Source organism: Protopterus annectens, chromosome 12.part0 (assembly GCF_019279795.1).
Source record: "Protopterus annectens isolate FY-2018-M chromosome 12.part0, PAN1.0, whole genome shotgun sequence".
Taxonomy (NCBI): Eukaryota; Metazoa; Chordata; order Ceratodontiformes; family Protopteridae; genus Protopterus; species Protopterus annectens.
The window spans coordinates 1,577,596,426-1,577,619,020 of NC_056746.1; the positions used below are offsets into that span (position 1 = coordinate 1,577,596,426).

General features: G+C 36.6%; 1 protein-coding gene across 1 annotated transcript in view; it reads right to left on the reverse strand.

Moving 5' to 3' along the window:
- Positions 1-22,595, reverse strand: part of LOC122816310 (proton channel OTOP3-like) — a 256,108-nt gene that overhangs the window by 70,089 nt on the left and 163,424 nt on the right. The window contains exon 6 of the mRNA XM_044089042.1: positions 16,880-16,995. Within this exon, the coding sequence (XP_043944977.1) occupies positions 16,880-16,995 (116 nt within the window). The remainder of the gene's footprint in view (positions 1-16,879; positions 16,996-22,595) is intronic.

The following is a 22,595-nucleotide window of genomic DNA, read 5'->3' on the forward strand; positions in this document are numbered from 1 at the left end:
GCAACACATTGTAAAGAACAGCTACTCATTGTCTTCTGCAAAAGTATTTGTAAAAGCAGAAGTCTGTGGACCTGTAATATGGACCACTAGAATGTGTGGTGGGGAAGGACTCCATGGTGGCATTCTTGACGGCATGGAATATGCAGAGAAGAGATGGAGGGGAGAATAGCAATGGAGGAGAAGTAGAAGTTTAAACAAGTTTAAAGCATTGCAGAGGTTTAGAAAACGGGCTTACAGAAAAGCAAACCATAGTGTTCCAAAAGACTTACTGAAATGAACTTTGGCAATGCAACATGAATCCACTTAGGTAAACAGATGTATTTAAGACTCTCCTTTTGTTTCACATGGCAAATGAATACTTCTTTTTAAAAAACAAGTGCACATGTATACAGAAGTTTGGTGTATTTTAACTGTAGTCTGCTTGATAATGAAATATTTTGTTGCATGAGTTACTGACAATTCACTAAGGCGGGTAAAACTAATCACTAACAGGTTATCCTCCATCCGTTATGCTGGGCAGCTCCTGACAAACTACAATGTATATAAAACTAACAAGCAGATCCCGAATGAATTAAAACCAAAAAACAAATAGGAAGGCAGTACACTGGGACCAAAGATATTATGTTTTTGTTCTCTTTAATAATATACATATAGTATTATTAAAGAGAACTAAAGTGCTAATATCTTTGGTCCCAGTGTACTGCCTTCCTGTTTGTTTTTTGGTTTTAAACTACAGTGTATATATTATAAATAAAGACCACTAGGTACAGCACATTTTCTGGCTCATTTTCACCAATAACAATAAAAATGAAAGCTGGCATCCTGAACTGCACTTTTCACTCTTTCTTGTTCCTTATTTCATTGGGTGTTATGAATGGATGTAATCTCAAAGCTTAGTAAAACTTGCTTTGCAGTCAATAGTCTATACTTTCACTGTCCACTATGAGCTTAAATTTAATGCATCTCCCTATCCAGGTATACACTAATGTGGTAATCAACTAATCCAGCAAAGTAATATTACATATGAAATAATGAAACTTAAGTACTACCACTGACCGTACAGCCAATCAGCATAAGCTACCAAGTAAAACATTTAAATCACTCCCTATTGTTAACAACAATGAAAAGTTAATACTTTTCACTGTCAAAAATAAAATAAACACCAAAAAAATATCCAACATAACAGCTCAAAAAAAATCAGAAAATGTGACGTTTGCTTCTTTATTAAGTGCAGTAAAACCCTGGGAAATAATAGTCCTTCTGAGGATGGGGAGGCATGGGTCAGGCCTATTATTTTTCCTCTGTCACCTGCCATGTTGGTGTTGGACATAAGAGGGAGGTATCAGTGGATGAAGGTGTTAGAAGATGAATTACATGAAGAGTTATATTATCATAGTGAGAATAACTGCAACAGAACGTACAATGCTGGAGTGCAGTAGACAAGAAAGTAAGAATTGTGAAAAAAGGAGTAAAGTACTGATGGATGATGGCCTCAAATTGCCGAATGTCTTGGGGAATTGCTGATGTGAACATGATGTGGGTTTATAGTTGACTGAAGTGGTTTTCTTATAAAAAACAGGTTATTGCCAGGAAGTTAACAGTGGCTGTGATAATCTACAAGGAACATGAATTAGTGAAGTAATAAGGTGAATGAAGCTCTGAAGCTCTATACATTGACATGGAAAAAGTAATTACATGGGGAACTATAATGAAGGACCAGAGACTTTATTTAGGTCAGTGATCTGTATTTATGTTTCCATAGGAAACAGATACTCAAAGCTGAAAGTCAGATGTCTTAAAGGAAGCGTCTCTTTAATGTAAACTGGAAGAGAAGAAAGGAGAGACATTGGCGCAATGGTAGAGCACTTCTATGGGCTAGGCTTGTAAAGGCCCCAGGGCCATTAGCTTAGTACGCACCTATGAACCTATAAGTATTAGATATATATACAGGAATGGTCAATAAGGGAGGATGTGATGAAAGGAAAAAGTGTTGCCAAACATTGCCATCAAAATGAATAGAAAAGAATTAGTAATAATTAGTAATTACTATGCTGTATTTATAGTGGGAGACATAGTCATTCCAGGCATAACAGAAGAAACGTTATAACTGAAAGGTACTGGGATTTAGTATATTTTGTTCAATGTTCAAAGAAAGTGCATGCAAAGCAAATGATCTGAGGATGGTAGGATATATTCATGAAGGGATAAATGCACTTTGCCGAAAACTCAACAGAAGGGTTTTTGGTAGGCTGGCCTTGATATATTCACCAAACCATGACAATTTCTGGACTCGGACTAGCAAGTGGGCACACAGAAAGAGAAGAAAAAAGTAGTTACTATAAACCTTACTCTTTAAGCAGTGACCTGGAAAGTGCCCCAGGACAAGGTAGGTGACAGAACATACAAAAGTTTTTATGTAAGCTGAACCTAAACAGAGGATAAAGACCACTGAGAAAGGATAATAGTCCTGACCTCAGTCATGCTAATAGAGATGTGGTGAAAGGGTGATAAAGACTCTATAGCATACTTTCATAGAAGATCATTGGAAGAAATTTCTGGAAACAGTAGGAAGCTTAACTTTAATATACGATAGCTATAAAAGAGGGGAAATGTAGAAAAATATAGCTATAGAGCCCTACTATTATGTATTGCTTTCATGACATTTTTTTGTGAAACAGTAAATCATATTATATTCATTTTAAGCTTTAAGTTTAGAGCACTTTAAGATACAGGTAACAGACTATATCAGAAAACACGTTACAGGGGACAGATCAACAAAGGTGCTGTACGCAGACAATGTGGCAGACTATGATCAAGAACTCCAACAAGTGATAGGTACTGGAAGGCAAAAGTGAAGGCACAAGGAATTAGTATGAATATAGAGAAATTTGTGGTTGTGGCAGCAAATGGGAGAAATCTTTAAACTGATATAGAAAGGAAACAGTGGAACAGGTTAACAGCTTCAAGTATTTGGAAAGTGTGGTTGAGGAGAAGGGAAGTCTGAATGAGGAGATTAAAGCTTAACTCACAGGAGCTGCAGCCAGCTAGCACAGTGTCAGGTGTAATGTATGACAGAAGAATGCCAAAGACGTTGAAAGGTAAGGTGTAAAAACAGTGGTGTGACCAGTGCCTCTGTAAGGTACAGAAACCTGGGTAACAAAGGCAGAGCAGCTGAGGAAGCTACAGGTGATGGAGATGAATTGCTTGAGATGGTTAGAAGGATAAAGATTGTGTGACAGACAAAGAAATGGCCTAACTACAGAGAAGGTCAAGGAGAAGAGATTAAGTTGGTTCAGGCACCCTTTTAGGAAAACAGAAGACAATCTGCTAAAGCAGGTTAGAGAGACACAAGAAGCAGGCAAGAGGAGAAGGAGATGAGGACATCCAGCCAAAAGCTTGATGAACTCTGTGAGAGAAGACCTAAGACAGGCCAACATGACTGTCAAAGGTGGTAGGACAGTGGCTCTGAATAGAGAGGAGTAGTGACAGCTGATGTAACACCTTGACCCGATGTAAAACATGGGAAAAAGGGGGTTGATGATGATGAGTGTGTTATTTTCACTTTTTGTTGTACCTCCTGCCTAAATTATCTTACATGCATGTGGTGGGCCAAATTCCACCAATGTATGGGAGTAGGAAGGTTGTCTGAATGCAGTCCAACTGAAAGGGAATATCAGCTGATGGTTTTACCCTTTACTTGAGGTGAAGTGACTTTGGAGTTGATCTTTTTGAGTAGGGGGATTCCTGATGGTATGGGGAGGTTTTGCACTATGCAGAAAATAAATTACTGACTGTTTTGTAATTAGCTGTCATTTTCAGATGGTATGTCTCTTCATCTGGGTTGCTTTCAGCTTTTTGACCTAGAGTCCAGTTAGCAAAATCATACTTTCATAATTCTAAATCCATTTTATAAAAGGTTGGGTTCTAGTACCACCATACTGTTTGGGTAAATATATTATTATCAAAAATCAATAAAAAATAAAACAAAATGTTGTTTTATTTTTTAAAGAGTGCAGCAAGCAGTTAAAAGTAAGTGCAGATACAAAAATGGCCCTAGTATTTTTACACATAGCAAAAGTCAGTTTCCATCCATAAAGCAATTTTCATGTTCACCTCATTTCTGGGAATATAGATGTATGCTAAATATATGAGTTGTAGATGAAAGAAAGATAAAAAATTGATGCAGCTAAAATAAACAGAAATACTAGATTTGCAATGAGCTATACGCAGAGATTATATCATTTACATGTTTTTGCATCTTTTCATATACTATATTTAATAAAAATCAATGTTGCTGAAAGTTCGTAACCTGAAGATATAATAAAGATAGTTTAACAAAGATGGCTGTTTTTTTTTTAATTGAAAGCACTAGTCATGAAAACATTTTTTCCAGAAGACTTCAAAAGCTGATGCCATTCAGCTTTATGAAGTAAAGAAAAAAAATACACTAGTCTTCAAGAAGGGCATGAAACAGAAATAATATTCATCCAGTCCTTTATTTAAAAAACTCAAAAGGCATGTTTTGTGAACCCCTTTCTCTGTATGCCACTTGCTTTTCCATTGTATCTTCTTTCTGGAAAACAATGAAGGTACAGGTCATTTATTGCATTATTGTGATATACCAAAATGCAGTAGATGAAAAGTTTTACCTGGCAGCATCAGATAATTTTTTCTTTAGTTAGATTGCTTGCTAGATATGGTGTATGAATTTCAAAACTTTACTTGAATATTACAAGTTTTACTGCGGTGGTGGTGCTGCGGTAGCATTGTCGCCTCATAGCAAGACGTTGCCCCATTCGATTCTCAGCTAGAGCGTCTTCTGTGTGGAGGCATACATGAATGGGGCATTCCTTTGTTGAAGGTTGTGCGTCAGGGCTGGTAACCCGGTACGTAAAAATCCACTAACAATCATTAGCGGACCGGAGTCCCGCTGTGGTGACCCCTAACCGGGAAAAGCCAAAAGACACAAACAAACTTGTTTTACATTAACTGTGGATTATACAGCATGATGCGGAATGTTTACACTGTCATTATTTAAATAATCAAGTGCTAAGCAGAACTTGAATGACACAATGATCAGTACATGACTCAGTACTCATTAGTAAATGCTTCCTTGACAGCTGATGGGATTGTGCTTGTTAATACGAAGCTCACAGTAATCTCTGATATATACTCCCAAAGGAAATTAAAGAAAGAAACTATAACATGTTTCTGTTTAAATGGGCAAAAAGAAGCATAACTGTCAGTCTGTTGTGCTTCAAATAAAAAAAAAAAAGGTGAACTAGGTAAAAAAACACATGTCCATTTTACCTCACAGTTTCAAAGGAAGAGTCCTTTCAATGGGAGATCTGCTGTTTGTCACTGGATAGGTGATGATTTCACAGAACATAGTAGCTGGACTCAGGGAGAAGAGTGAAAACAAATGTAGCATTCACACCTTCTCTCTTTTATCTGAGTTTGTGCGATCTTAAAGTTCAGGGGATATGGAGGCTTGCCCCAGTGTCAGGGGGTGCAGCTGCAAAAACAATCTTTTATATATTTTGCAGTCTTGACAGTGTCACTGTTTTAAGTAGTGACCTATGAAGCTTTTAGATGTTTTGAGTTTTTGAGTTTAAATAATCTCATATCAATTACAGAAGATGTGATTATTGATAGTGGAGCACCTTCCAATATGTATGCATTATTTAAAAACAATATCATCTTACTGTCTAAATCATCTGTTGTGTGCTTATCAAAGCATGTACTTATTTATGAGTCTGGAAGGATATGAGCTAATGAGCAGTTGCATCCTGGAGAAACAGGAACATTTTTCTTGCAGTGCCACTAATAAGACTTTTTCAATGTTTCATTCTGCTTAGACTGTGACAGGTGCTCCACTGCCTGTCAACAAGTGATTCTCTGAGGTGCAGTAATCTTGGAGAAGAATCATAAAATAAGGGAGTGTGGCAGCTTTGCTCTTGAAATAGGGGTGCAGGAGGCTTACCCCACTGCATACAATGCTTTTTGTGCTTACAGTTGCTCAAAAAGTAAAAAGCTCAAGCATTTGCATTATGAGAATGCATATATTTGAGGTGTCAACTACAAGGTGGTGTGACCAAGTTTGTGTGCTGCAAGTTCCAGCAAGGCAAATTTAACTAGTCGACCTGTTTTTCTTAAATTGTCTTTCTGTGTACGTCATCTTTTGTGAAGACAAAGTAGGATGATGCCAAAAGAAAGAGCCAGCAGTGAGCAGAACTGGATTTTACAAGGAAGGGAAACAGGAACATTGGAGAATACTATGGTTTGTAAGTTAAAACTGGCACAGTATGATGTCCAACAGTATGGTCTAGAAAGACAAGTAATGAATTTTTGGGAGTGTGGTAGCAGATGCACAGGAACAGATTCTGGGCTTCACTATCCATGAAGCATATGATGTAGCTAGGCATAAAACTGGGGCACATTTTGAAGGTTTTTGTATATAGTAGGCCTAACATTATGAATCTAAACTGTGATCAGTGAATTGCTTATGAAAAGGAAGCAGAGTGTGCATACTGGCTTGTCACTCTCTTGTCTTCTTTTCTATCTGTATCAACCTGCTTGAATGTTTCTGTTGAGTCAGTGTTTACTGCACATCCCCATAGTCCACTGCATGCACCCCTCCTCCGTGTGAGGTAAAACATCCTCAAATCCACCACCCCCTCCATCATCCATACAGTCTGCCCCTCAAAATCTCCCATCAAGATGTCATACACCCAGACAATGTCTCCCAACCATTCTAGTTTCCACTGTGAAGACACCCCCAAGCACTGTCAACCTCCTCTAATCCAAGCCTTTCCCTTAACTGCACTTGTTGCTTCTGTCTGGACTCTGTTCAGTGTTATGTTGTGTTGCCTATAAGATTTCCTAAACGGGACATAACATTCTAGCTGTAGCCAGGGCTTGCTGGGTCTGTAGAATGACCTACATATTTATAAAGTTTGCCTTCCTGCACATTTTGCTGGTTGTGACCAGTGCCTTTTGACATGGTACCTGTTGGTCTACTAATGTGGTTACCACCTCCCCGAACCCTTTTCCTTTTAGTGTGACTGAATTACACTCCTTCAGGTTGTACTTTTCTCTAAAGATTATTCTATCTGACATGTAATACTTTTCATTTATTTTCAATGAATCTTTGCTGCTACCTCTCTGCCCATTTTAACAGCTTTTGTAGATTCCTTCCTGGGATATTCTCTTCCTCCTCCACAATGCACCTTATGTCTGTCATCCCAAGTAGGTTTGTTCTACCCTGAGTGTCCATAACTATGTCTGAAATATTCATAGTGAGAGTTTCACACCTAGAACAGACCTATGCATTATACATTTTATCACAACTGTCTTCCCCCTGACATTAAACCTCATCTAGCACTGTCTGCATTCACCTTTACATCTACTTCAACATCATTTAATAATGTCTTTTCTGTTTCCTACTTACTGTACAGTCTTTAACTGGAGACTGTATCGAATGCCTTTCTCGTCTTACTCCCGTCCCTGTTTTAGCTTTCTTCCTGCCCTTCACTGATCTATTGAATACTTTTGTCACAGTTCTTTTCAGTAATTCAGTTGGGTGCCTGAAGATTTTAGGTATCAGCTCATCAGGTTGCAGGGCCTTTGCCCAATTAACTTGACAATCTTTATTTCACTCTCTCTACATCTGGTATCCATCTGTTAAAGCACCTCATCTTCCCTCCACTTTTCTGTCCCATAACAGTAATCTTTCTTCTGTCGCTTTGTAAATACAGAGATGAGGACATTATTTAGCACTTCTGCATTTTCATCATTTCTATTTTTCCTTTCTATTTTCTTTTGATCTATTCTTCTCCAGAATCATTTATCTTCTTGCCTTATCTTTATTACCATTTCCTTTTTTTCACCCTTGCTTTTCCTCTTTTGATTTTATTCTCAGTTGCACTTCTATTAGCGTCTGTGCTGTTGTCTTTCTACCTTTTCTCCCTTCTTCCATCATTTCTATGTTGTGTCCTTCTCTCTTATTACTTCTTAACACTCCATTATGTCATAGATTCATAGAGTTTACAAGGCAGAGTCAGTCTGTACACTATAATAATTGTGCCAATACCCACACTTATAGGGTACCTCTGGCCTACATAAAGGCCTGATAAGATAGTCCTGAGATGACTGTACAGGTACCCATCCGGTTGGTGTATTTGTGAAGCCATTTGTTTTGTGGAGGTATAGAAAATCAAGGAAGGTTGTGTCCTTAACAGCACAGAATGCTAAAGTTAAATTGCTGTGTCAGAGTCTAAAGGAGAATGGGTACAGGGAAGAGCTTTAAGCCTGTCTTGGTAACCGAGGGCCTTTAGTCAGGTGATATTTTTAGTTAGGAACCTCTTGGGTCTTTCTAGTTGTGTGATGTGCTTGGATACATACATATTACAAGGGGCATTATATTACATAATTGTTCTGATCAGGGCAGGATAGAGAGGAATGATAACATCCTTTGACCTGGATAGCATACCTTTAGTTATTAATTGGGCTGTATAGAAGGGAAGGAATAACGGATTGATGTTGCTAAGTGGTGATGAATGATTAGTCAGTAATCCATATGAAAGTTCCAAGATCTCTTATGATCTTATCCGTCTTGGGTGTGTGTGTTTGTTTGTGTGTGTGTGTGTGTGTGTGTGTGTGTGTGTGTGTGTGTGGTGTGTGTGTGTGTGTGTGTGTGTGTGTGTGTGTGTGTGTGTGTGTGTGTGTGTGTGTGTGTGTGTGTGTGTGTGTGTGTGTGTGTGTGTGTGTGTGTGTGTGTGTGTGTGTGTGTGGGGAGGGTTGTATTTACTGCAAGCTGTTTGAGATTTGTTTACCAAAGTGACACTACTACTTCTATGCATTTAAATTAAATTCATTTCTAATACACCAATGATTTGTATTGTTTAGTCTGTGCTGCAATAACATAGTATAAGATACCTTGCTTGCAGTTATCAGCAGATTTAGTTAACCATATGTCTGAGTTGCTGGCATGATGATTCAAGAAGTAGATGCCTGACTAAGGGGTCCCAGAACTGAATCTCAAGGAATACCACTAGTCATCTTTCTATTTTCTGAGGTGGCATCTGCTACTTTAAATACATGGTTCTTGTCTGTCAGCCTGTTTGTTATCCATCTTACACCATATGGGGTCTACATTTAGGCCTATAAGCTTATTTACAATTCCAACACAAGGGAAAGAGTCAAAGCCATTGGACATATATGGGTACACAGCATAAAACAAAACCATATTGTGCTAGGTCTAGAGCAGCAAGATTTTTTTATAACAGGGATTATGAGATTGCATATTGCAAATTAGATTTTTTATGCAGATAAGTCTATAGTTCCCAAAATATGAGAGTAGCTGTTTTCCTTACCTCTGGAACATGCACTGTGGCTGTTCTTATGTTTAACCATTTAGGAGGGGTTCAGAGTGGATATGTTTACTGCTGCTGAATCAGCAGCAATGTATATTGTCATGGCCTATAGAATGATATTTTAGTTTTAGAGGGTGCAGTTAGAACATGTTCTATAATAACCTTGGGGGAAGGAAGGTCCTTGGGACCACCAGAACAAATCATATATAAATAACCAGACAATAATAAACCTCTTTGAACAACTTTATACTCAGATTTATTGAAAACAATCTTAATCATCTTCAGAAATGGACAGGGAAGCTTTCCTTCAAGATATAAATTTCCTGCAACTAGATGTTAACCAACAAAATAACCTAACAAACCCAATATCAATAAAATAAATCATCAACACAATTAAAAATCTAAAAACAAATAAAGCTCCAGGTGCGGATGACCTCACACCAGAATTTTACAAGTACTTCACACTACTGATTGCTAAAATATTACAACAGGTACTAAATTACACAATAAACAACAAGATAAATGATTTACACTTTAATGCCTCAAAAATTATTCTTATTTTGAAAGAACAATCAGATCCTAAAGACCCTAGTAGCTACAGATCAATATCATTACTAAATATAGTTGCTATGATTCTCACTTCAATACTAAAAAATAGACTGAAGAACAATATAACAAACATCATTTCTCCTGAGCAATCAGGTTTTACTCCATTCAGACAGACTTGTGATAACACCTTAACTCTCAAAGCCATGATAGCCTTGGCAAACATTAAGAAAACTCCCATATACACAATGGTGGTTGACGCCCATAAAGCATTTGATAGTGTGAATATCACTTTCTTACTTCAACTCTTACCTTATTTTGGGTTCCCTAGCAAATTTATACAAATAATTAAAACACTGTATGAAAACCCTTATACTAACCTATTTATTAACAGAACTTTATCAAACAGAATAAAGATTTAAAATGGGACCAAACAAGGATGCCATTTATCCCTGTTCTTATTCAATCTATACCTTGAACAGCTGTTCCTATACATTAAACAGAAAGTATATCATAACCCACCTTCTCTCTTCAACTCTATAATGTTTTATATAGCTTTCACAGATGATTTAAACATTTATTTCACTACCCCAGCACTGACATACCCAAATTATTAAAAGGAATTGACTATTTCTCAGGCATATCTAATTATAAACTTAACTTAAAAAAAACAAAACAATATTTTCCCCTTAAATCCTCCCAAACTATTATTGTTAATATCATTTTAGACACAATTAAAATAAAAGACTCAACCAAATATTTTGAAATTAGGTTTTTCCAAAACAAAAAAGATTTTTATCAAAATAATATTCTGAATAAATGGAATATGATAATGCTAGACTGCAAAAGATGGAACAATCTCAAAATACCATTCCTATCCAAGGTCTCGATAATCAAAATGAATATTCTTCCCAGAGTTACTTATACATTTATAATTGCACAAGTGGTAAAACATAAATTCTTTAAACAAATACACACGTTTCTGGCTAAGTTAATTTGGGAGCCTAAAAAAACAAGAATATCATACCAAAAACTCTCTCTACCAAAACTAAAAGGGGGGGGGTTAAATTTACAAGATGTTAAACTATATTATACCATTTCAATAGTAGTAGAATAATAAAGATAGCAGAATTTGCCCCTTCAACCAACAAATGCTCTCCTATTTGGCTGAAAATATATTATAGCTATATCAAATTTCTAGAAATTAATCCTAGAGCTCTTCCTTTTCTAACCAAAAAAGATATAACAGCTTATAAGATCACTGACCATCTAAAACACTTCATTATCATACTTCAAAAGTTGTTCATTTCCCTTTAACTTGGGCTAGCAATGGATATATTTCAACCAATCCATAATAACCCAAACTTAAAAGTTAATAACTCAATGATAAATCTCAACAACTATTCTTTATTAAAAGACTTGAGAATTTGAGATCTCTACCCTTACCACAACTTTACAATTACAGGCCTGAGATCTCAACTTAATTTACCAAAATCGTACACAATTATCTTGAGACAAATTAAAGAAGTATGCTCCCAACACCTTCAAAACCCCAAATTAAACAAGGTGGATATAAACAATTGTGAAACTCTATGGAACACAATCTTATCTGGGAAAAAATGACATCCAACACGTACAAATTAATAGCCGAGATCAAATTCCAAGATAATATACTTATTTCTAACTACTGGTTTAAAAGTAACTTAGCAATAACTGAACAACAATTAAACCATGCTTTGACACTAACACATAAAGCTTTACCATTGAAAAAGTTAACTTACACACAACACATGATCAACAACTCATATCTTACCCCCTCAGTACTACACAAATTTAACTCTTCTAATTCACCAAACTGTCCATATTGTAGAACACAGGAAGCAGATCTAACTCATATGTATTGGAGCTGCAAATGCGTATTTAAACTATGGAACTTATTAAAAATCCAACTACAAAAGCAAGGCTATGAAAAAGCAACTCTTAAATGGGAATGCGCACTACTTCACATTCCTTCTCCAGGAATATCCCATAAGCAAACGACCATTAATTATTTCTATTAATGAAACTATACATAGCATCCTAATAGGGGGACAGAATGAATATCAATTAGGCCGAATTCAAAAAGATGGCAATTAAACACATAATAGCTCATAAATGGGTAATTGATGCAAAAAAATAACAGTGGTAAAAAACTAAAAATATGAGAACAGATATTTAACATACTGCTAGCTTAATTCACCCACATTATCATAAAGACAAAGGCATTTATATGCAAAGATATAACTTCAACACACATTTTGATAGGTAATGACAATATTTCTTCATAACAGGATAAGATTGATAAATGGAAGTAATAAAATAATTGATGCCACTTTTGTCCCGTTGCAAATATTGATGTTTAGATACTGCTCACCATTAAATATATACCGAGTGTATTAGTACTTTGTTGTTGTTCGATCTTTGTTTGTTCTGTACATTGAAAAATGCAAAATAAAAGATTTTGGGAAAAAAAAGGAAGGTTCTTGGGAATTTTGGAAAAAAAAAGGAAGGTTCCTGGGAATTTGTGGAACTTCAGTGACTGTTTCTAATGTGAATTTGGCACTAAAATATCTTTAAATATATTGGAAAACTCTACAAGGCCAGAGTTGGTAATGCTATTATGAATTAATTTAGGGGATTGCTGTGTGATATTTCTTTATCCACTGCTGTATGAAAAGGATTTATGGTTATTCTTAGCTTTGGATGCTAATTTTAATTTGTGTCCATTTTCATCTTCACTGGGGAAACTTTCAGATTTTTTGCTGTTCTTTTTGACATGGCTTTTAATGTAAGTAGTTTCTGATATGTTATACGTTTTAATTATGTTTTTTTTTTGTTTGTGCCATTCCATCAGGGAAGCTGATTTTTACGTTCAACAATATATTTGGTTCTGAGTTCGCCAGCTTGGTTTATGCTGTTTACTGGATGTGAATAAAATACATCTGAATAAGTAACAGCTGAGGTTACTTGGGACCTGGACATTTTGTAGTTGAATGTTGAGAGCTTGTCATATAGCTTTGATAGGGTTGTCTTTTTTAAAGTACTTGAATGTAGAGGTGTTCATTTGGTGGATTTAGATGCCCTAAAGAAGATTACTGATTTGTAATCAGACTTGACCAGAGATAAGGAGGGGAGGGTGGCTTAATGGCTAAGGTGTTTGCCTTACAAACCCAAGGTGCAGGGTTTGAGTCCCACAAGGGATAATTGGCTAGGCTTGAAATGGCTCACAAGGGCAGTTAGCTTAGTAATAAACTATGAACCTATAAAGGTACTATAAGGATACCACTAGTAGGTGCCATGGTGCAGTGGATAAAGTCAAGAAGAGTGTGAACATAGAAAGCTAGTTAATTTTTTTACACAAATGAGTTAGCATTTACAACCCTAACTTTGAGCTCTTGGAGAGCCAAATCACCCCTAAGTAATCCAATTATTACTTAATTGCCAGCTAAATATCTCCATTAACATTGCCCAAAAGATAACAGAAATTGCCCGAAAACAATTGTGGCATTAAATATCAAACCAAAAACACTTTTGCACTAGAGGACTACAATTAACCAAGCATTGATAGGCACACTTACAACTCTAAAAATAGTTACATTCAGCATTTCCTAGACTTTATTAATAACAATAAACTGAAACAAATTGTAAAACTACACACCACAGTCTCTCATATCTTTGACCTTGTTCTTATCAACCTAGACTCCACCTGCACCCTACCTTGCATCTCCTCATCCATGGTCAAGTATGACTATAAATCAGTCATCTTCTCTGTCAGACCTAGTGATACCACCCACCTCCAAATGAGATTTTAGGGACTTTTCCATGGCAAACCTACTTCAGATTTTAGAAGATCTATGCCAATTTTCAATCAATCCTTCACAAATGGACCAAACTGAGAGGGCTTCTGCATTCAACACTGACTTTTACTAGCACCTGAGCAGTTGCAGCAAAATGTCAGTACACATCTGCCCTAAATCTAACCATAAATTCAGGAATAAACCTCTCTGGTGGAAGTCCCATATTAATATAGCTAACATAGTAGCAGAGAATTTAGTGCTAACTTTGCCCCTCCTACCCAAATTGTTGCCCCCACTATGCCTGAGAATTTAGTTTCCTCTGTAATTACATCTGGAACAAGTCTTGAAATCCCTGTCAGAGCCCACAAATAATACGTCTAAGGGACCAGAAACATACAAGGCTGCATTCTCATCAAATATATACTATACGATCCTCTACTTCAAGTGTTCCACCTCAGCCTATCTAGAGAGTTTGTTCCTGGATGCCTGGAAAATGGCTACTGAGACACCCCTACAAGAGGGTGGTCTTTCTACAGATCCAGATAATTAGAGACCCATCAACCTCACCGGCCTTACATACAAAGCCATGGAACGTATCATAGCAGAACTCATTTTTCAGGCCTAGGCAACCTAACTGATGTAGATACCAATAAGTTTGATTTTGTGAAAGGCAAGTCTTGTCTCGTGAATCTAGTAAGCGTCTTTGAAAATATTACAGGAGATGTGGACATTGGTTATTCTGTGCACACTGCTTATCTTGACCTGGTCAAAGCTTTTGACACTATTCCCCATGCTGGTATTACCGAAAAATTAGACTAGCTTAATGAAAACCCCTACATTGACCAGTGGATTGCAAACTGAGTATACAGCAAATCCCAAATTGTAAAAGTTGCTGATTCCCTCTCTGAATATAAATTTGTAACAAGTGGGGTGCCATACGGATCAGTTTTGGTCCCTCTCTTGTTTTGCATTTATTTTGCAGACATCAAAGTTAATGGTTGACCAAGTTTTATGATGACTGCAAACTGGGCACAGTTATCCTTTCATCTACTGATACAAAACAGCTCTAGCAAGGGTTACAATATGCATATACACAGTGTTTCAGAAATGGTGTCCAACTAAATGAAAAAATACAGCAGAGTAGTGTTTGGCAGGAAGGCTGTTCCTAGTTCATGTATTACAAATGGTGCTCCTCTTCAGACAGATATAGTCATCAGAGACCAAGGTACTTATGTGGGTAACTTTTTTCTCATTCAGTCATCATGTTTGTATCACAGTCAGGAAATCTGTCTAACTGTCCCAGTTAATTTCCAAGGAAATATCTTCAAGATCCAAAGAAGTCATCATACGACTATACTCTTTCCTTATCAGACTTATCACTGAATACAAAGCCACCTTTCATTTGTACAAATCTAAGCACATTACTCATTTGGAAAGGCACCAAAGATTTCTATCCAAAAAAATTAAGTCTTAAAATCTTTCAGCTACCGTGACAGATTAGCATGGCTTTCCTTATACTTTGTAGCATACAGGTTCTAGCAAGGTGACCTGTGTCTCACTTTTCCAGCCATGAAAGTCCCAGTCCTATCTGACCTCCTGTTTCTTTGCAAGACCAGTGGCTCTAAAAGCGTCCGCACTAAGGACTTAAATGTGCACCAACAAATAAACAAGACTGACTGGAGAGATAGGGTCCCACGTCTATGTATTCCTAGCCTATTTAATACATTACCACTACAGATCAGACAAATTACTACTCTGACCACCTTTAAGGCAAGTCTTGATGTCTGGATGGATATGCACACATTTACACAGCATTACCATGCACACAGTAAATGGTAAACAGTGAGAAGAAGTACTTCCTGTTCTACTCACCCCCACAACTATTTACGCTAGGGATTACCATCTTGATGTTATAATTTTGATTAATCACTTATTTAGCTAGCTCTTTCAGCAGTACATCCTGATGTTCATTTCATCTTTAGCCTCTTCTAACTTGGCATCCTGGTCAGTGCCTGAAAGATTAATATGCCATAAAAATCAGTAACTCTTAAGCATTACACACCTCTTTAAACTCTCTGGCTAATATCTCATGCCCTGCTTAATTAACATTTACCTTGTAGCCAGTAATGCCTTCTCTTTTCAGTTAATATCCAGCAGCATAAATGGCTTGTCTATTGCTACTGATCTGCCCATGAGTCATTCCATTTTTCATTATAGCTTTTCATTCATAGCTTCAGTACCCTACCATCTAGATACGTACCCTCATATGCTTTGACTACCATCTTTGGCCCACCCTCTAGTCATCATAGTTTGCAACTAGTCGTAACAACAAAATACTCTGCTCATACGGATTCCAATGGTCATACAGTAAACACTTTTTTTAATAAGTATAAATATAATTTAATAAGTTTTCTGCTATGTTTAAATAGTATTGTCAGCCCGAAACCAGTGTTGAGATGCCATGGCCTTAAGAACTGATTAAAATGCAAATGTCACATGACTTATTTTATCCTCATAAGCAACTTTTATGATTACACAGATCACATGAAAATTCACAATATGTGTGAAAGCTTTTGTGTCTTTTAACAACAGTTTTATTGTGAAACCTTTGGAATTATTTTGAATCAATTCTTTAGTTGCTAGTACTGTTTTTTTTGGAAATTCTCAGGCTCAGAACTCACACACTTGAACACTCAGCTTGCATACAAATTTTGTTTCCTAGATTACAGTTGGCATTTTTCGATAGTTTTGTTGTCTTTGAGTGTTATGCAAGTTGTCTCTTTGTTAACATTAATTTTATATATCTTTTACAGTGAATTTGCAACCCATCAAAATCTAATGCACACATTACATATCTTGTAAAAACGTGGCATTCACGTAGAAAATTAAAGCTTAGCTCTCCTTTTTTTCTCCATTAAGAGAGACTTTATTAGGAAGTGTATTTTGTAACAGCTATATCCTGTTATCGCCTGTTAACTCTGTTTCTGTAAGAACATATATGTTTGTTTAGAATGTTCTTCAGGTTTAACCTAATATATCTTAATCTTCTGATATCTAACCTCACCCACCACAACTCTTTCAAACATATTTGCTGGCATATTACTGTGAAATGTTTTGATATACCTGTGACTGGTTGTTCTGCGTGGATTTCTAAATCTATTTTCTTGTGGACAGAATCATTTGCCACACCTAACATCCAGAGCAGCAGGTTTGTGGCCAGAAGCAGCATCAGTCCATTCCTGAAATGTAAGAAACATCAGTGAGGCAGTGCTACAAATTAGTTAGAAAATGATTCTTTATAATCAAAATAGTTTTACATCTACACGGTCAGACTTTATCTAATGTTATATAAACTGGTGTAAGTGCAAACATAAAGAAGTCAGTAAATGACATGCTCATCTCATGGTGACCAAAGTGTTTTTATGGATCTTAAGTCACGATTGAGGTTACAGATCTTCTATGGAAGCGATTGATTCTACAATTCTTATTTTTTTATAAAATATATAGATGACCATTGCTACTTTCCACAGCTTTCTTAGTTTTATAAAATAATATGGAACTTACTATGACAAAGCTATGGTTATTTTTATCCATAGTCAGTGTTATTGTGAAATGGCAGTGGTTTCAAATAATTCTTTATTCCTTACAGCACACTACAAAATAGGATCTTTGAACATAATTAAAACAATTCAGCTTTTAATCATGTAGGTCTTTTCTGTTGGGCTTGTGTAAAACTAATGTTGGCTTTTTTAAACCTCTCTTCACATTTCTCATCACTGGCCATAATTCTTGAGAAGGCTGTATCATTTTGGTTAAAAGCTCCAAGACAGGCCCATGGCTTTCTTATACAACAGCATGGTTTTCAGAGAGGGCCATAGCATTGCACATGCCCTTCCATCAAAAAATATCTCAAGGGAAATGGGCAAAGGTAAACTGATTTGTGTTAGTGAACATAAACGGAATATTTGACTAAGGAAATCTGAACGACCTCAATATGTCTTCTACCCAGTAACACTGAACTGGCCTACAAACAATCTAAGAAACAGACCTTTGTGAATATCTTTTAACTGACATCTCTTGTGTGTATATCCATTAAAGACTGGGTGCCCTCAAGGCATACCTCACAACCTCTTAGCACAAGAAGTATGAACAAAACATAAACTAATGTGGTAACAAGGGCCCAAAAATAGGGACAGATGCTAAATATTGCTCTTATAAACTTAGCAAGTTGCTATAATAACATGATTTGTGTTAGCATGCATGTTTTTAAGCATATACAGTCTGAAACTCAAATTTATGTCACTATTTAGATATTTCAGTCCTCGGTGATTTCCAAGAAAACCACAAATTGTATGAAGAACAGACTAAAAATATGAGTCAAATATTTGGACATTATGTGAAAATCTGGAGAGTTGAGAGGTATGCCTCAAGTGTCATTCTGGAGATATCTGGACTGGATCAAAACAGATATAGTGAGATGACAAATGCAGCAGCAAAGAAGTCCTGGAGTTTAATCTCAGCTGAATAGACTGCAAAAGTAGAGGTCATGTCTTCACTCAACAGAACACTGGTCATACAACACTTTGAGGACTGTGTGCAGTTCTGGAAGCCAAACAAGTAAAAGGACATGCAACTGCTATTAGGGGTCTAGAGGAAGGTCACAAAAGGACTAGTGCCCTTATCACTGCAGACCTGAAGAGGCAGGGGGCATATAATACTGGTATGCAAGATCATGTCAGGGAGATAAGAAGAGGGTCATCCAGAACAACAAAGTCAGACAAGGAAGGAAGGAAGGGAGTACAGGCAGCAGACTGTGGAGACTAGCTATTCTCTGAGTCTAAATAAATAAGATAAACCACAAACATGAGAATACAAAACACCACCAAGACCTCAGTAGACAGGAATAGGGAGCCAAACTTTAATCTCTTATCCAAAATTGTATTAATAGTTAAATGCTTCTGTTCCTCCTTCAGTGGAACTTCACTTCTGATGAAATTTACTCTCTCTCTCTCTCCAGCACCTAAACTGCTATACAACAACTGTGTACCCTGTCTTGTTCTTGTATTAACATGGCACAGGCCAGCAAGCTAACTCTGCTCTTCTTTAGTCCACATCAGGGCCTGTTTGTGTTGTGTTCCTTCACTCCGGAACAAACTACCTAACAGTTTCAGAAGCTGTCAAATCTATTTGACATTCAGATCTAAACACTTTTAAACATTGCCACTGTGTGGATTAACATAATGTTTTTTATCACTTGCATTTGCTTATATATATATATATATATATATATATATATATATATATATATATATATACACGTAATCTGTGTGTGCCATTTCATGAACATGTCTAGATTTTCAGGCATGCTATATCACCAACATTCTCAGAAATCATGACCAACTTGTAACTCCTCACAAATCTGGATTGCCCTACTCCAAATATAATTCTTTTTCCAGTTCAGTATTTTATTTGTGAGTACGATGACCTCATATAGCATGCTATTTGTCATCACATTCCTTTTTTTTTTTGTATAACTACTGGTTTCTATTCTGTAATGTATCTGTATTTTTCACTTCAGTCTCTGACTGCTGAAGATGGTATTCAGTAACTAATTAGTTGCACTTTTTAGCATTTAGCAGAATTTTATCAAAAAGTTGTACATTGCATATTTAAAGCACGTTACTAGCATGCAAAACTGATCTGCTTATTTATTTACTTTTATTTTGGAATCTCTTAAGTGGCATTACCAGTAAATAAATATAAAATGAAAAGTTTTTCTTCAGTTTTGAAGAGAATGCAATCTGATTTCTAAAACAATTAATGGAGGACAGCCATATCTGCAAATTAAAAAAAAATGTTATCATACCTTGATCTTTTCTGCAGTATTAATATTCCTGCTTTACTTGAAGTGGTTAAGTTGTTATGCCCCAAAACAGACTGATGGAAACTTCTTTGCTGCATGATTTTGTTTTACAGCTGAGGTTTTTATTTGCCTGATGTAATTCTAGGGTCTATATTATGATATCGCACGCTCAGAAGAGCGAATGACACATAATCGACCCCATGTAAGCAAAAGCTTACAACGTCAAAACCTCAGAACAGCGATTTTTTTTCCAAGGGAATAAAATCGCTGTTATGAGAAAAAAAACCTATAAAACATTACATAATGTGTGTGTGTGGGGGCTTGCCCCGATATGAGGGCTGTGCCCCCACCCCTACTTAAGTATACCAACTCTGCGATTGCATTACAGTGCTGAAAAGGCAAAGGAGCGAAAGCGGCCAAAATAATTCTTTCCCAGGGAAAGAATTCACTGAAATGCCGCTTTGCTATTTTGCCTTTTCACGCTTTTCAGTTTGACAAAGACGCATTCGACAACCTGTATCTGCGACAGCATAATAGGGAGGCTAATTTTATGGGAACACACAATGCAGTGTGGTGAGAAGAACATTTGCAATGGTAATATGTTATGCTGACGTGCATTTACTTCATTTTCTATTTGTCTGATTCTGTTATGTCAGCCTTTGACTTTTAGTGGTGACCATCTTTTATGAAGCATTTTAAGCAACATATGAATGTTAATTTTGAAAGAGTGGGACTTTTGCTAAGGCTCAGGAACTGTAGTTCCATGACACATTTTTTAAGTGAGATCTTAAATGGGATAACCTGTGACAAAAGGAAAAAAAGTGTGACTGACTGAAGTCACTACTTAAGTTTAAAAATATATTTTTTATTTTGTACCTCAAATCAGTGAACTAGTTATTTTCTTAAAGTTGTTTAAAGCTTTTTTTTATCTTACAATTTGAATACGTGACCTACCCAATTAACTTATTTTATTCAAGTGACAAATGTCTGAGATGAAATTACTCCTCCTACCCTTCACAGTGTCACAGATAATTTGACAAATACCAAACGGAAGTAATGTAAGAAAAAAAAAATAAGATTGGTTTGAAAAAAATAGTGTCAGGCAGAAATCTGTGAGTGCTACTTATATTATAATTTCCTTGTTTATGGCACTCTTGTGGCTGAATTGAAAGGAAAAAAAAACACTATGTGACGAGAAAAATGTGACTTTAAGTAGGAGTTTTCCTTTGAGTATTTTACTGGGCACATTTTTAGATTTATAGACATCTTGGGTTTGCAGATGCCTTAATGGAGGACTGCAAATACAAAGTGGTTGTATTTTCAGCTGTGTCCTATATCCCTAGTCTGTAAATATATTATCTACACAGTTATGCCACCTCATTGAAAAGGAAATATGTGTATGTCCATTTTCTTCATGGGTTCCTACTGGTCACTCCCAATAACCCAGGACTTCCCTGTGTGAGAACACATCGGGACTTACAAATTCTGCCAAAAGACTGGGGTGTTGTGAGAGTCAGTGACTATAAAGTAGCTGGTATAACATATTTTGGTCATTTCTTTAAGAAAATAGCCATACTAATGGTCATTGATCCCATCTAATTGTACTAAGCTGTGATAAGAATTATTTGTCAGATCTTATTGCAGCTGATTCTAGTACCATTGATAGTCAGATCCTGTTAGGCCGTAGCAATGGCTGTTAAAGCCTTTCATTATTGTTTATTCTATTATGACACTTTCTGGGTCCTTTGTTTCGACCCTTGTAACTTTGTGTTCACATCTTAAGGTAATTATCCATAGTATTTTTTGCTATTACACTTAGCTGCTACAACAGCTTTTGAAAATTAATTTCTGGTCTGTCTAGAATTTAACTGTTATAACAGCTGTTTTTCTAAGCAAAGGCTGAAACTCTCTTCAAAGTCTTAGGCTGTTTTATAATAGCTTTGCAAAAGAATAAAAATTTTTATACTCCAAACTTTCAATAATTTGAGTTTTATAGAAGGATGAATTCTTCCATTGAAAGACTTCATCAAATCTGCATGAACTCATAAGGGGAAGGAGTTGTGAGTATACATGTGACACAGGTAGTATGTTCTTCTACCAAGAGTTGGGACAGGGAAGGAGGCAGGTCACACAAAAACATACTCATTACTGGGTTGCCAGCGAAGGCACAAACAACCATCATGGCTGCCTGTATGATGGCCCCTCCGGATGGAATAGATAGAAGATTCTTCAGACCTGGGTATATGTAATCAAAGACCAAAATTTCCAAGGCATTAGTTATTGACCTCATGATATAGTGAGATAATTTTGCCTACAACGAGTGATCTCCAGGCTGAACTAGATACCTTTTCAGATGCTTACCAAAGTCAAGAATTTCCACTCAGCCATATCACAATCAAGGTGCTCTACCATCATCTTCAAGGCCTTGTAAATAACCCTTCACAGATTACTAGTGATGGACAGGACTTGCAGTCAGATGAAACTTTCCTTCGTAACTTTGGACCCCCCTTTCTCTTAGGTTCATAGGTTCACAGGTGTTTACTTGGCTAATGACCACAAGGGCTTTTTTAAGCCTAGCCATGCATCCCAAATCTCTGACAAGTTCTGATACCCTTGATAAGTGTAGGCATGGGCCTGGGAGATGAACCATTTTTAGGTTACCTATTTGCATTAGAGACAAAGGTGCCAAACCAGGGATGAATTTCGGGTTTCCCATTCAATTATCCAAGTTGCACTTGAATTGGGTTAGGGAGGAACTCTGCTTCACATGGATGAGGAGCCTGTTCCATAGACGGGGTGGTCTCTGGGATATATACCTGTCTCTACAGCAGGTCCTATTTATATCACAATCAAGGATTAAGTCTTTAGAATGGGTAATTCTGGTACTGTTTGTTTTTTGGATATGCAGGAGGTCCATCAGAGTGGAGTCTGACAATGCCCCTTATGTCAGGCATAGATCTCCCCTCAAAAGCCTGT